Source organism: Panthera leo, chromosome B4 (assembly GCF_018350215.1).
Source record: "Panthera leo isolate Ple1 chromosome B4, P.leo_Ple1_pat1.1, whole genome shotgun sequence".
In the NCBI taxonomy this organism is placed as follows: domain Eukaryota; kingdom Metazoa; phylum Chordata; class Mammalia; order Carnivora; family Felidae; genus Panthera; species Panthera leo.
In genome coordinates, this window is record NC_056685.1 from 137367959 (window position 1) to 137381032 (window position 13074).

The following is a 13074-nucleotide window of genomic DNA, read 5'->3' on the forward strand; positions in this document are numbered from 1 at the left end:
GAACAGGTGAGCACACTGTAGTGTAAGACGGACACGGTTCGAGCAAATCCGAGTGTCCCGGAAACCCAGAACAGAGGCCCCTGGACAGGGCAGAGAAGCCGCGACAGGTTACGCGGTGGTGTTCCTTACGGGGTCAGATCTGATCCTCACGGAAGCGCCGTGAGATAGGCCGGGGAGGTCGTCGTAGTCCATTTTTATATCAGAAAACACACTGAAAGAGGTAATTTGCGCTCTGCGCGCGTTTGTGAGACAAATGTAACCAAATTTGAGTTCCGTCTTTGAGAGGTACTGGCTTTGTGCACTTGGGCAGCTAGAGTCCCAGTCGCTGTCTGTAACGTATGGATAATACCTCCTCCGGGAGAGTATGATGAAGTGGAACTGGAAAAAAAAATCCTGCCGTAGTGCGCAACCCAGGGTGTAATTGGCCGTGGGTAACTCAGCGACCTTCCTAACTATGATCGCGTAGCTGAGAGGTGATGAGGCGGGACTCACCCTGACGCTCTTGGCTCCACTCTTGCCAGGGTACCATCTCTCCACCGTTCCCATAAACCCTCCGACCCTCGTGATGCTGAAAGGAGTGCCCGTAGTTAACGGGGCCTCACGTTTTACCTTTTGGTTTCTTTTTTCTAACAAGAGTGAACATTTTCACGTTTTATAGATGTCATCATTTATCTTTTCCTTTAATCGGGTGGTGTTTGCTTTTTGCTTTCAAGTCCTAAAGTCCGCTGCGTCTTTAATTTTGGCTACAGTGTGTCACGACTCGTTTTAGATTGCTCTTTTTCCAGTAGATAAGGTACTTGTCTCAAAGTGTTGTCATTCTTTGTTAAATCCTCAGAAACGTCAGTATGCACTGCATTTGTTAATTGGGTGATTGTTGTTTGTCAGAATCCATATTTTACCATATTGCTCAATGGGGCTAATGCCCTGATGTCTTTCTTTGGAAGGTCTTGCTTAAATCATCCGGACAAGAAAATTGTTGCCTACTCGTCAATGATTTTGTTCACCTCCCTGAACTCTGAGAGAATGAAAGAACTGGAAGAGAATCTGAACATCGCGATTGACGTCGTCGAAGCTCACCAGAGGCAGCCCGAGTCGGAATGGCCGTAAGTCTCTCGCTGGCAGTCTGATTGCTTGAGAACATCCGAGCGGATCCCTTTCCTTGCGGAGCAAACCAGAGTTTGAATTCCGGTAGCTGAACAGCAAGTTGACGCTAAACGATACGGACAAAATGAGAAAGCGTCTGGGCAGCACCTGGAGGCTGGGGAAGGTGGGGTGACGGGCGAGTCGGGGGTCCTGGGAGGCGGTGAGGCCCGGGGCGCAGCCTGAGGACACGCAGCCCTCTGGGGTCGTCCGGGTCACACCGCCGTGCCTGCGCCTGATGGTTCGTTACGGATCGGACGTCGATACGTGTCTCGCGGCTTGTGTTCCACCGAGACATCCGTTGTCGTCCACATCGTAGTGTCCGTCCATCCCCTGGCCCCGTACATAACGCCTCATCTCCCTCCAATCGCTTTTAAGATTTTTCTTTGACTTGTCAGGAGCCTAATTATGATGTCTTGATGTGGATTTCTTTGAGTGTATCTTCTTTGGTTCCCTCGACTTCTCGAATCTGTAGGTTTATGTTGCCAGATTTGGGGACTTTCCGGCCATTATTTGTCTGAACGCTTTTTTGGCCCCGTGATCTTTCCGCTCTCTTGTGGGGACTCCACATCAGGCCACGGCTGAGGCTGACTGTGATCCTTTAAGACCCAAGAAGCCACTGTTAGATTTAGACGGTTTGTTATCCTGTGGACAAGGAAAAGGAGAAGCCGTGAGTCCCATCGTCCCACGTGCTGAAAAGGGGCCGGATGACTGGGACGACCGTTGTCATCCCAACGGGATGCCACGTTGCTTGAAGCGGTTTTATATTCTGAGGGGCTGGGCAGACCGCTCCATATCTCGTCAGGACGGCCCCTCATCTGACCGTCCCTGACAGCCTCCGAAGCCTCGGGCCTGCCGTCCCTGAGTTGTGGGAGGATCACAGGGTGTTGGGCTTCTGTCCGCTTGGCCTGTATGCACGTGTGGGAGGGAGGCGGCCAGAGCAGTCTCTGCTCCCTGATGTCGCCTAGTCTTCTGGTTGCCCCGGAGCTCCCTGAGGCTCTGATCAGGGTTTTTGTATGTTTTGTTCTTGTTTCCTGCTTTCTGTTTTCTCTTTTAAGCCAGTACTTCACTATCTCGATTACGGTAGCTTTGTGTAAGTTTTGAATCAGAAAACTCTTAAGTCTTCCCACTTTGTTCATCTTACTCAAGATTTTTTGGGCCCTTCTGGGTCCCTTGTGTTATATGTTAATTTCTGGATCAGCTTTTCAGCTCGTTCGGAAAAGCAGCTAGAGTTTTGGTAGAGATGACATGGATCTGTAGATCAGCTTGAGGAATGTTGCCATTTTAACTAGATTAAGTTTTCCAGTCCATGTGTAGAGGTATCTTTCCATTTATTTAGGCCTTATTAATTTTTTCAGTGAGGTTTTTTTTTTAGTTTACATTTTTATTTGTTTTTGACAGACAGAGACAGAGCAAGCAGGGGAGGGGCGGGGAGGGGTGGGGGGGGACGGGACACAGAATCTGAAGCAGGCTGCAGGCTCTGAGCTGTCAGCACAGAGCCCCACGCTGGGCTCGAATCCATGAACTGTGAGATCGTGACCTGAGCCGAAGTTGGGTACTTAACCGACTGAGCCACCCAGGTGCCCCCCGTTTTTCATTTTTTTTTTTTTCAATTTTTTTTTTTTTAACGTTCATTTATTTTTGAGACAGAGAGAGACAGAGCATGAACAGGGGAGGGTCAGAGAGAGGGAGACACAGAATCTGAAACAGGCTCCAGGCTCCGAGCCATCAGCACAGAGCCCGACGCGAGGCTTGAACTCACGGACCGTGAGATCATGACCTGAGCTGAAGTCGGCCGCTCAACGGACTGAGCCACCCAGGCGCCCCAGCCCGTTTTTCATTTTTAAATATGTTGAGGTGTGTTTTATGGCCGAGCACCTGGTCTGTCATGCAGACTGTCCCATGTGCTGTGGATTCGGGTTTGGTGGGGGCGCTGTCTAGACGCCTGTTGAACCTCTGTTTGTCTTTCTTTTTCTTTCTTTCCTTCTTTCTTTCTGTCTTTCTTTCTTTCTTTCTTTCTCTCTCTCTCTCTCTCTCTCTCTGTCCCTCTCTCTTTCCCTTTCTTTCTTTCTTTGTTTCTATGTTTATTTTTGAGAGAGACAAACAACATGAGCAGGGGAGGGGCAGAGAGAGAGAGAGAGGGAGAGAGAGAGAGAGAGAGAGAGAGACAGACAGACAGAATTGGAAGCGGGCTCCAGGTTCCGAGCTGTCAGCACAGAGCCCGACGCGGGGCTCGAACTCACAGACCGCGAGATCATGACCTGAACTGATGTCAAATGCTTAACCGACGGAGCCACCCACGCGTCCCAGACCTTCTGTTTCTTGATGGTCTTCTGTCCACCTGTTTCATGCATTCCTGGAAGGGGACCGTTTTCTGTCTGTCAAGTCAGACCAGTTGGTTTTTGTGTCCCTTATTTTTGGGCTCTGTGGTTGGGCACATATCTGTCTGTAATTGTTATGTCTTGAGGAATTGGTCCTTCCTTTCGTCATTGTAGAATTCATCAAAAATCCTGTTGCTTTTAGTCCTGTTCTTCCGTTTTCCGTAAGATCTATTTTCATGTGTGTTTTCACGTAGCGGCCAGTGAGTTCGGGGCACAGCTTGTGTCCGAGCGGGGGGAGCCCGGAGCTGCCGGTAGTGCTGCTTGCATTTTTTTTAAACTTATTTTTAGAAGTTTTTTACTATTTTAATGTTTTTATTTAATTTAGAGAGAGCGCAAGCCGGGGAGGGGCAGAGAGAAAGGGCAGAGGGTCTGAAGCGGTCTCTGGGCCACAGCAGCGAGCCCAGTATGGGGCTTGACCTCATGAACAGCGAGATCACGACCTGAGCCGGAGTCAGACACTCAGCCGACGGAGCCACCCGGGCGCCCCCGTGCCACTTGCGTTTCAGAGGCGCTTTCTCAATTTGGGTCTCTTTCAGTGTGAACTTTATTGTCCTCCTGAAATTATGCCTCGTTTAAAACTCATTTAGTTTTCCCAGCATTCATTTGTATTTGGATTACCCATTTGCACACAGACACAAGTTGGTGTCTGAAAAGATTAGGATACTGTGCTTGACTTAGATTACCTTCCTCCGTATGGGTTGTTTTATAATTGAGCACGGTGGATGAATCCTTAGAGTCTGCTTACTTAGCACAGTTTTTAGTTGAAGTCTGTTTCGTGTGTTAAGTATCTTAGATCTGGGTTTTGGCCGTCGGCGGTTTTCTGGCAGCAGGGGTCAAGGGCGGAAGGTGCAGTGTGCTTCGGAGTAGCTCGAGTGAGAGTTCTCACAGGTCGCCAGATGGAAGAAGGATGGAAAGTGGCGGTGGTAACTGATGTCTTCCGCTGGGGCAGCGCTGACACTTTGATTTGTGTTAGAGGAGCTGCGCATTCGCTAAACAAGAATGAGAAGAATGAGATCACAAAATACAGCCGTATTTTGTCAGCGATGCTGCAGGTCCGGTTCCAGACCACCGCAGTAAAGCGAGTATTGGAGTAAAAAGACTCGAGTGAAATTTTTGGTTTCCCGGTGCATGTAAAAGCAGTGTCGGGGCGCCTGGGTGGCTCAGTCGGTGAAGCGTCTGACTTCGGCTCAGGTCATGATCTCGCGGTTCGTGGGTTCGAGCCCCGCGTCGGGCTCTGTGCTGACAGCTCAGGGCCTGGAGCCTGCTGCGGATTCTGTGTCTTCCCCTCTCTCTGCCCCTCCCCTGCTCACGCTCTCTCTCAAAAATAAATAAACATTAAAAAAAAAAAAAAAGTTGTGTTTACACCGTAGGGTAGTTTACGAAGTGTGCAATAGCATTAGCTCTTAAAAAAGCAGTGTATGTACTTTACTTAAAAAACACTTTATTCCTGAAAAATGCTAACCATCATCTGAGCTTTCAGTGAAGGATAATCACTGGTCACAGATCACCGTAACAAATACAATAATAAACAAGTTTGAAACACTGCGAGAATTCCCGGAATGTGACCAGAGACACAAGCAAATGTTAGAGAAATGGCACCGACAGACTTGCTGGGCGCCAGCCACAGGCCTTCAGTTTGTGCAAAGTGCGTTCCTTGCAAAGCGCAGTGAGATGAGACGCAGTCTCTGAGCTGTCCCAGCATCCAGAGGCTTCCGACAGCATTGTTACTTTTTACCGTTAAATATGAACCCGTCCATCTCTGACAATTAGGGAGCATCCGCCCTTCTCCGTCCCGCCTGCTAACACGATGGGATGGTTGGCAAAGAGTACAAGACACAACAGTGTTAGAATTCATGGGTTTGGTGTCTTTTCTTGGAAAGGGACAAATGTAAGGTTTCAGTAGCCAGGTCCTTTGTTTGGATACACCAGGGACGCAGGGAAGCGTGGGTGCCAAGGGCTCTGGCGTTACTCGGTTTGAGTTATTGGGATAATGTCCTTCTAAAAATATTTGCTCCTTTTGTTTGTAGGTGTGAAGGACGTTTTCCTGCTCTGAGATGACCCCGCATGAATCCAGGGGTTGGGTCTTGGTGTTTGAACTCCTCTAAATCCTACAGTAAAGGTGCCGTAGGAGATCCCGGCCGCTGTCTTTTGCAGAGGTTTTAACTTATTTGTGTTCTAGGGGGATTTTCTGCCTTGGTGAAGATGTTACTTACTTGTCAAAGAGAAGAAAGTTCCTTTCTATACCAGCTTTGTAAGCTTTGTCCAGATTGCTGTAGGAAGCAGCTGTGGGTGGGATTTCCCGGCCTCAGAAACGAATAGGAGGGTTTTTTTTCCAGAACCTGGTTAAATCAGATTCTTCGCTTAATTAGTGCGGTATGAAAGCATTTTCTAGGTTTTCAGAGTCCCTGAAATATTTTGTAAGTGTGGCTTTGATACTGTGTGCTTCGTGCTTATGTGGAAGTGGGGATAAGACAGGGATCTCGCTTGAAAAAATTTCCCTAAAACCTGAACTTCAGCAGTAAGTTACTGCTTATTGGCTTACAGCCACTCCGTGTGTCAGTGGCATACTGCTCTTTGTCTTTTTTTTTTTTTTTTAAGTTTATTCATTTATTTTGAGAGAGAGAGAGAGCGAGAGAGAGAGCGCAAGCAGGGGAGGGGCAGAGAGAGAGGGAGAATCCCAAGGAGGCCCCACGCTGTCAGTGTGGAGCCCGAGGAGGAGCTCGAACTCACAAACGTGAGATCATGACCCGGGCCAAGATGGAGAGTTGGACACTGAACCAACTGAGCCACCCAGGAGCCCCTGTATGTCTGCTTCTTGATGCTTAGAGATGGCTTTTAGCACTTTCTGTGTGGAGTAGGAACACTGTCCGTAGACAATAATTAATCTGTCTGTAATTGTTCACATACCTCATTAACACCACTTATAAATGAGGAAGATCGAAAGAAAGGAGATGGAAAGAAGGACCTTGATGCATCTGGGTTTTTAGCCAGTATGGAAGATGATGCAGATATGTGGTCAGTGCTTTGACGTCGACAGCTCGATTTGTGAACGTTAGCTTTTCTGTAATCGCATTTCGGTGATGAATTTCCAGATTAAGCGGAGGCGTTTTGCCTCTTGGCCTGCATGAGTCCGTTTTGGCACCAGAAACAGAAAGTAATAGGCGAAGCCGGCCTGGGACCCTCGTGCACGTGAGGGAGAGGGTTCAGCTCGTGTGTCTGTGCGTGCAGTTCAGGACTTAACAAAAGTATCGCATTTCTCGTTTTCTCTTTTTGTAAAATAAATCTCTTTCTCTGATGCCCTTTCTACTCCAACTCCTGCCTTTGCTAGAAGATATTTCTGACCCTCCCCAAGACCATTTGTTCTCTTCCGTGACGTCGGGAGTGTTAGTGGAGCCTTACTTACAGTCTCTAGATGTCCTTGTGGCGTTTCAGGTTTCGGATCAGAAGGACCCACCTCCCTCACACAACACTGCCACAGAATTTCGGAATTTACAGAGATGGTTGTTCTCCAGAAGAGTTTAATCACAGATGTCAAATCTGTAACTTAGGAAACACTGACCACGGTTGGGTCTCGTTGTTGTAAAAGTCTTTGTCTTCGGTTCCCCCCGAGCCGATGTTCGGTAAGAAAGTACATGCAGTGGATTCTAGGTTGAAAGTTGAGATTCCACTTGTAACTTGATGCGACATGCTGGCATGGAGAATATATTACGTTTAGAAAAACAGTCTCAGGAACTAACACAGACACGCGTGACTGGCACCCATCGCAGTGGCCGCTTTCAAGGTGCAAGGAAAAGGTCGCCCTCCCGTCGGCATCTTCTCGTTGCTCTGTTGCGTATTTGCCATCGGTATTGGACGCTGGATGTTACGCCGTAACGTGGTAGCGGAGAATTCAGTTGTTTGTATGGATGTCCACACAGGATGCTTTTTTCCTGCCCTTCGCATAGGTTGAAGGTGAGTGACAGTTATTCTCGTCCTCGAAATCGTTAAAGTACAGATGCCGCTATCTTCACTCACCGGTAGACGTTTCCTCTTTCTTGTGTGGAAAAAAAAAATGGAGGGGGCGCGTGGCTGGCTCAGTCCGTGGAGCGTGAGACTCTCGATCTCAGGGTTGTGGGTTTGAGCCCCATGTTGGGCGCAGATGTTACTTAAAGGTAAAATCTTTTGCAAAAGAAAACGGAAAAAAAGAATGGAGGAATTTTACGCTTGGTCACTTTGAACTGAAGGTGACACGAAGAACCAGATGCTAAGTTCACCTGAAACTTCTCTCCCAAAGGGCTGCTTGAGCAAGCCGCAAGCTCTCTAAAGGGGAGCATTTTCAGAGAAGCCCCGGAAGTCAGAGACGGAGCTCTTGTCTTGACTCTTAGGGAGCTGAGGGACCTTCCCCAGGACACTAAACCTCTGTGGGCCTCTCTTTCTTTAATTCTTAAACGACGGGGCTGATTTAGGTCAGACGCTTCCACGCTTTTGAACTTCACATCCCCTGTGTTTAAAGGCGTATGGATTGGGGCGCCCGGGTGGCTCAGTTGCTTACGCGTCTGGCTTTTGATCCCAGATCAGGTCTTGATCTTGGGATCGAGAGTTAAAGCCTCGCATTGGGCTCCACGCTGGGCATGCAGCCTACTTAAAAAAGTAAAAATAAAAACAACACAGGCGCTGGGGTGGTTGGTCTGCCTTGGGGACTGTTGGCTAACAACACCGTGTCCCTTGCTGTTGCTCTGAGGCCTCAGTGGCAGTACTCGTTCCAGCCTCTTCTTATGTAGCATCATGGGAAGATGTCATTTTTGTCCTTTGCTCTGATGGCTTTGCCTTTTTAATTACATTTGGTTAAAGTGAACGAGCTGGTATTTAATTCTGGTGACTGTTAAAGCGTATGGTGTTGCATTTGACTGGTGACCCAGTGAGTGTGACCTTGACCTCTTTGCCACCCAGTACTTGCCTGGGTAACTCAAAAATGCAAAGAAACTCTGAAAACTGAACAGTCCATCTGTGCGTCTCTAGGTGCTCATCAACATCTCCTGGGTTGATGTACTGACCTGAGAGCCCATAGTACCCCCCGCCCCCACCTCCAGTCTGGGGCCTGGCTTGCACTGGCAAATACTCTGAAGCAGCTTTGCTCTGACTGACTTCGGGTCTGCTGTGAGGACCCTGCTGGCAGGCCTGTCCACCGTGCCCAGGAGAAGGGGCTTTGGGCTCTGCGCAAGGAATAATTTGCCCTCCGTGCGACGATCTGACCTGCTTTTCTCTCGGAGAACTTGTGAGTTAGAGACCCCTCCTGCCCTGTGCACGCTTGTAGGAAACTCAGGAAACTTAAAACGCTCACTTCAAACAGGAACTGATTAATGAAGTCAGTGATCATTGATTGAGTCTTTAACGTGTGCCAGGCAGTGTTTGTGGCACTGGAGGTTCAAAATTAAGAAGACATTATGTTTTAGGGAGAGAGACCGATAATGAACAAAACCCCCCCAAATAAATACCTAAGATGCCAGATAAATGCCTGAGAAAAGATACACACCCAGTTGTGTTTACAAAGCTGTCCTTCGAGTGGTGCTTGGCTCGGAGCAAACAGCGTAGCATTTGCTGTTTTATTCGTAGTAACTTATTTTTTATCAAAATTTTTTTTAATGTTTGTTTATTTTTGAGAGAGAGAGAGAGAGAGAGAGGCAGAGAGAGAGAGCAGGAGACACAGAATCCGAAGCAGGCTCCAGGCTCCAGGCTCCGAGCTGTCAGCACAGAGCCCGACTTGGGGCTCGAACTCCCGAACCGCGAGATCATGACGTGAGCCAAAGTCAGATGCTTAGCTGACTGAGCCACCCTGGTGCCCCTTATTAGTAATCATTTAAATACGATCGGTGCGGGGCACAGACTGTGAAGAAAAACGAGGAGTATTTGACTTCAGCAGAGTCCTCCAGTGCGGTGATGGGGCTTGGAGGGGCCGGGTGCTGCTTTGGAATTGGGAGTTCAGGGAAGTCCCTCCTGAGGCAGTGACACTGAGCTGAGAACAGGGTCACCGGCCTGCTTGATAGCCTGTGTGGTAAAGGTGGAGGAGGCCAATCGGGAGGGACATGTGGAGCAGTGAGTCCCCAGAGTGTGGAGACTCCCCTTCCCCCCACCCCCCTCCCCTGTCTGTCCTCCCCCCCCACCCCCACCCCCACCCCAGCAGAGGCCTCTGTTTCGGGACAGGGCCCAGGGTGATTTCAGAGTCCTGGGCGGGACAGCCCGAGGGGCGGCTGGAAGCCGGTTGCTTCGGGCCTCGTGAACCGGGAAGACGTCGTTGGCCTTCTCTCTGTGCCATGGGAGGGGATCGCAGAGTTCTGAGCAGAATTTGTACTGACCTGGTCTGTGATTTAAAAGCTCCCTCTGGCCTCTGGGCGGAGGCTGAGCTGGGGGTTGGGGGGGGGGGTGGGTAGAGTGGGGGCAGCCGTGGCCTCCAGGTCCGGGCAGGGGGCGCGGGCGGCTTGGCTGAGGGTGGTGGCGTGGGGGTGAGGAGAAGCGCGCAGGTTGAATGTGCTCTGCAGGGAGGGCCCGTGGGGCTTCATGCGGGTTGGGGGTGTGGGGTGAGGTTGGGAGCAGAAAGGCAGGGGCGCCGGCCAGGGTCTGGGCTTGTTGGCCGGCGGTGGGGAGATCGGGAGTTCTGTGCGGGCCGTGCGGGATTGGAGACGCCCACCGTGCACCTAAGCGGAGACGTCCTGTGGTGCGGCCAGTGTGGAAGTTCCAGAAGACGGAGCACAGGGTGGTGCCGTGGAAGCCCGGGGCTGGGAGCTCGCCTGCGAGGGGGGCTTCCGGAGAGCGGGAGCTGAAACTCCCGGCCGAGGGCAGCGCGGGTCCGGAGAGGGCACGGCGTTGGCACCGGGGGGAGAGGAGAGGAGCCCTGGCAGCGTGTCGTGGGCGACGTGCTTGGCGGGTGCAGTCGCGCTGCAGGGGGCGGTGAGGACTGCGCGGTAGTGGTGCTGTGTAACCAAGATTTTAGGTGACCTGAGCGCTGTGCCGCTGAGTCGCCCTGACAGGGAGGTGAAGTGACCTCGTCTTGTGTTTCTGTTTTTCTGTGTCCGTTTGGGGAGAGACGTAGAGATTTGTTAGTCAAGTCGCTTTGGAGAAATGGCTGAGCTTTCCCTGCCCAGAAGTAGCTCCCGGTAAGACGGGACCGACCGGACTCGTCCACCGCCACGGCCCTCTCCCTGGGACGCTGAGCCGCCCGGGCCACCAGGTGGCGTCGCGCCACCGTAGGGCAGTAAAGAGAAACCAACTTGAGGTGAATTCCCCAGGATATACTTAAATGATCTTTTTAACTTGGGGGGAGATTCATTCTCCCATTCCATTCATAGCTCCTCCGGCCCCGGCCCCTGAACAGGTGGGCTGCCCATTCGTCCTCGACACACCGTTGAGTCTCCTGCTTTTTTAACCAGATGGTAGACTTGTGAGATCTTTCCCTAGAAGCATATAAAGAACTTTCTTTTGTCTTCCGTTGTGCGACTATGCCGCGATTTATTTCATCGGCCCCTTACTGGTGAACATCTAGGCCCCCCGCGTTTCGTAACTACAGGATGTGGCGGTGAGTGGCCCCGTTCGTATGTACGTCACGTTGCGTGTTGGCGAGTACGACTGTCCGATAAATTCGTAGGTGCGATTACTAGGCCAAAGGAAACGTGCTTTTTATATTTTAACAGATACTGCCAAGAGGTCCTTCGTAGCTGTCGTACCAACGGACACTCCCCTTGGCCGTTGAGAGGACCCGGTTTGCTACCTCGGTGCTAACAGAGTGTGCTCTCAAAGTGTTGGAAGCGCCGATCTTGCTGAGGTTTGAAGTGGCATCGCTACAGAGTTTTATCTCCTGTTTTTCTTGTTATGAGTCCGAGCACCGTTTTAGATGCCGAAGAGCCTATTTTTCTTTTATGTTCGTTCTCATTTTCTTGACCTGTTTTTCCTTTAGGAGGTCGGTCTTATCTGTAGCTGAAGAATGTTTTCTAAATTAGGGCCAGTGGTCTTTTCTGTGAAATAAAACGCAGATATTTGTCTCACTTCCTTGTCTTTTGATTTTGTGTGTGGCATTTTTTATGTAAAAATTTTTGAGGGGCGCCCGGGTGGCTCAGTCGGTTAACCATCTGACTCTTGATCTCGGCTCAGGTTGTGATCTCGCGGTCGTGGGATCGAGCCCCGCGTTGGGTTCCCTGCTGAGTGTGGAGCTTGCTAGGGATCCCCTCTTCCTCTCTCTGCTCCTCTCCCCCACTCATGCCCCCTCCCTCAAAATAAATAAACATTAAACATTTTTTTTTGACGTCCTGGTAGATGAAGTCGTCCGTCTTTCTACATCCTGTAGATTTTTGGCGATGGACGCAGAGGTCTTTGCCCTACTCAGGGTTTCGTCAGCGTCGTGTCATTTCGCTTTTGAGGTTGAGCCGTTTGCTGTGGTCGCACCTCCCGGTGTAAAGGTGAGAGTGCGGACCCGCTTTCCTTTCTGCTCCGGGTGCTGTCGATGGTCGCGGCGGCCGAGCGCCACGGTGACTGGGACGCGTCTTTCCTCTGTCCCTGCCCATCGCCCTTGCCCTCACCGCCCCGCGTCCCTGGAAACTTGCAGCTCCATTTCCGCCTGTTCGGCACCCACTCCACCGTGGGAGACTTAGCCCTTCCTCCACCGAGTGTGTCCCGGTCTGCTGTTGGGCCGTAAGGAGTTTGTAAACGTACTGATCTGAAATCGCATTTATCACACACTTACTAGAATATTTTATTTGTTTAGGAAGAAATTCTCCAAAGTGCCTTTTATTTCCACAGCCTACTTGACTCGGGTCTTTTGTCGGTTGTCCAAAAACTGTAGCGTTGTGTTTTCCCCGCATTTATGGTTGTCTGAGGTAGGAGGGTACGTTGTGAGTCCTTTATGCTTGGAATTGGGAGTGATGGTTGGAGGTGTTAACTCCTGCTTTTCAGCCATTCACTGGAGTGGACAGATGTCAGTGTGGACATAGATGAACTCAGAACCACCTTCGCCTGAGAGAGGTTGTAGGATATCATCTCAGAACTTGGAAAAATCTACTTTCTTTTCAACTGCACATGTCGTGTTCACCAATCTAGACCATAGTCTGGGCTGTAAAGTCTCAGTAAATATATGAGAATGAGAACAGACAGAGACGGAGTCTCTGACCGCAGTGAATTTACATTAGAAAACCATAATCAGATGATATCTAGAAATATTCCAAGTTTTTGGCAATTAGCTCATCTAAATAATTGATTTGTCAAAGGAGAAATCACAGGGCAAGTTAGTCTTTTGAACGGAAGGATAATGAGAGTCTAAGGATTTGTGGGATAAAGCTAAAGCAGTGCTTGGAAGGCAATTTATAATTTTAAATGTTTCTACCAGAAAAGAAGAGAGGTCTGAAAGCAGTGACCTTAGGTTGTACTTTGTGAAGACAGAAGAGCACAGTAAAACCTGAGTAGGCGGCAGGAAAAAGCGAACGGTAAATAATCGGGGCCGAAGTCAGTGACCCAGAAAACAGAAACACACTAGAAAAAATTAACCAAGGCAAGATTGTTTAAGATCAGTAGAATTGGTCAAAAAAAGAAA

At 49.9% G+C, this 13074-nt stretch overlaps 1 protein-coding gene across 2 annotated transcripts in view; it reads left to right on the forward strand.

The window, feature by feature from the left end:
* Positions 1 to 13074, forward strand: part of ATXN10 (ataxin 10) — a 165850-nt gene that overhangs the window by 41048 nt on the left and 111728 nt on the right. For both annotated transcript variants that reach the window (XM_042948115.1, XM_042948116.1), the window contains exon 5: positions 945 to 1103. In XM_042948115.1, coding sequence (XP_042804049.1) covers positions 945 to 1103 — 159 coding nt within the window. The remainder of the gene's footprint in view (positions 1 to 944; positions 1104 to 13074) is intronic.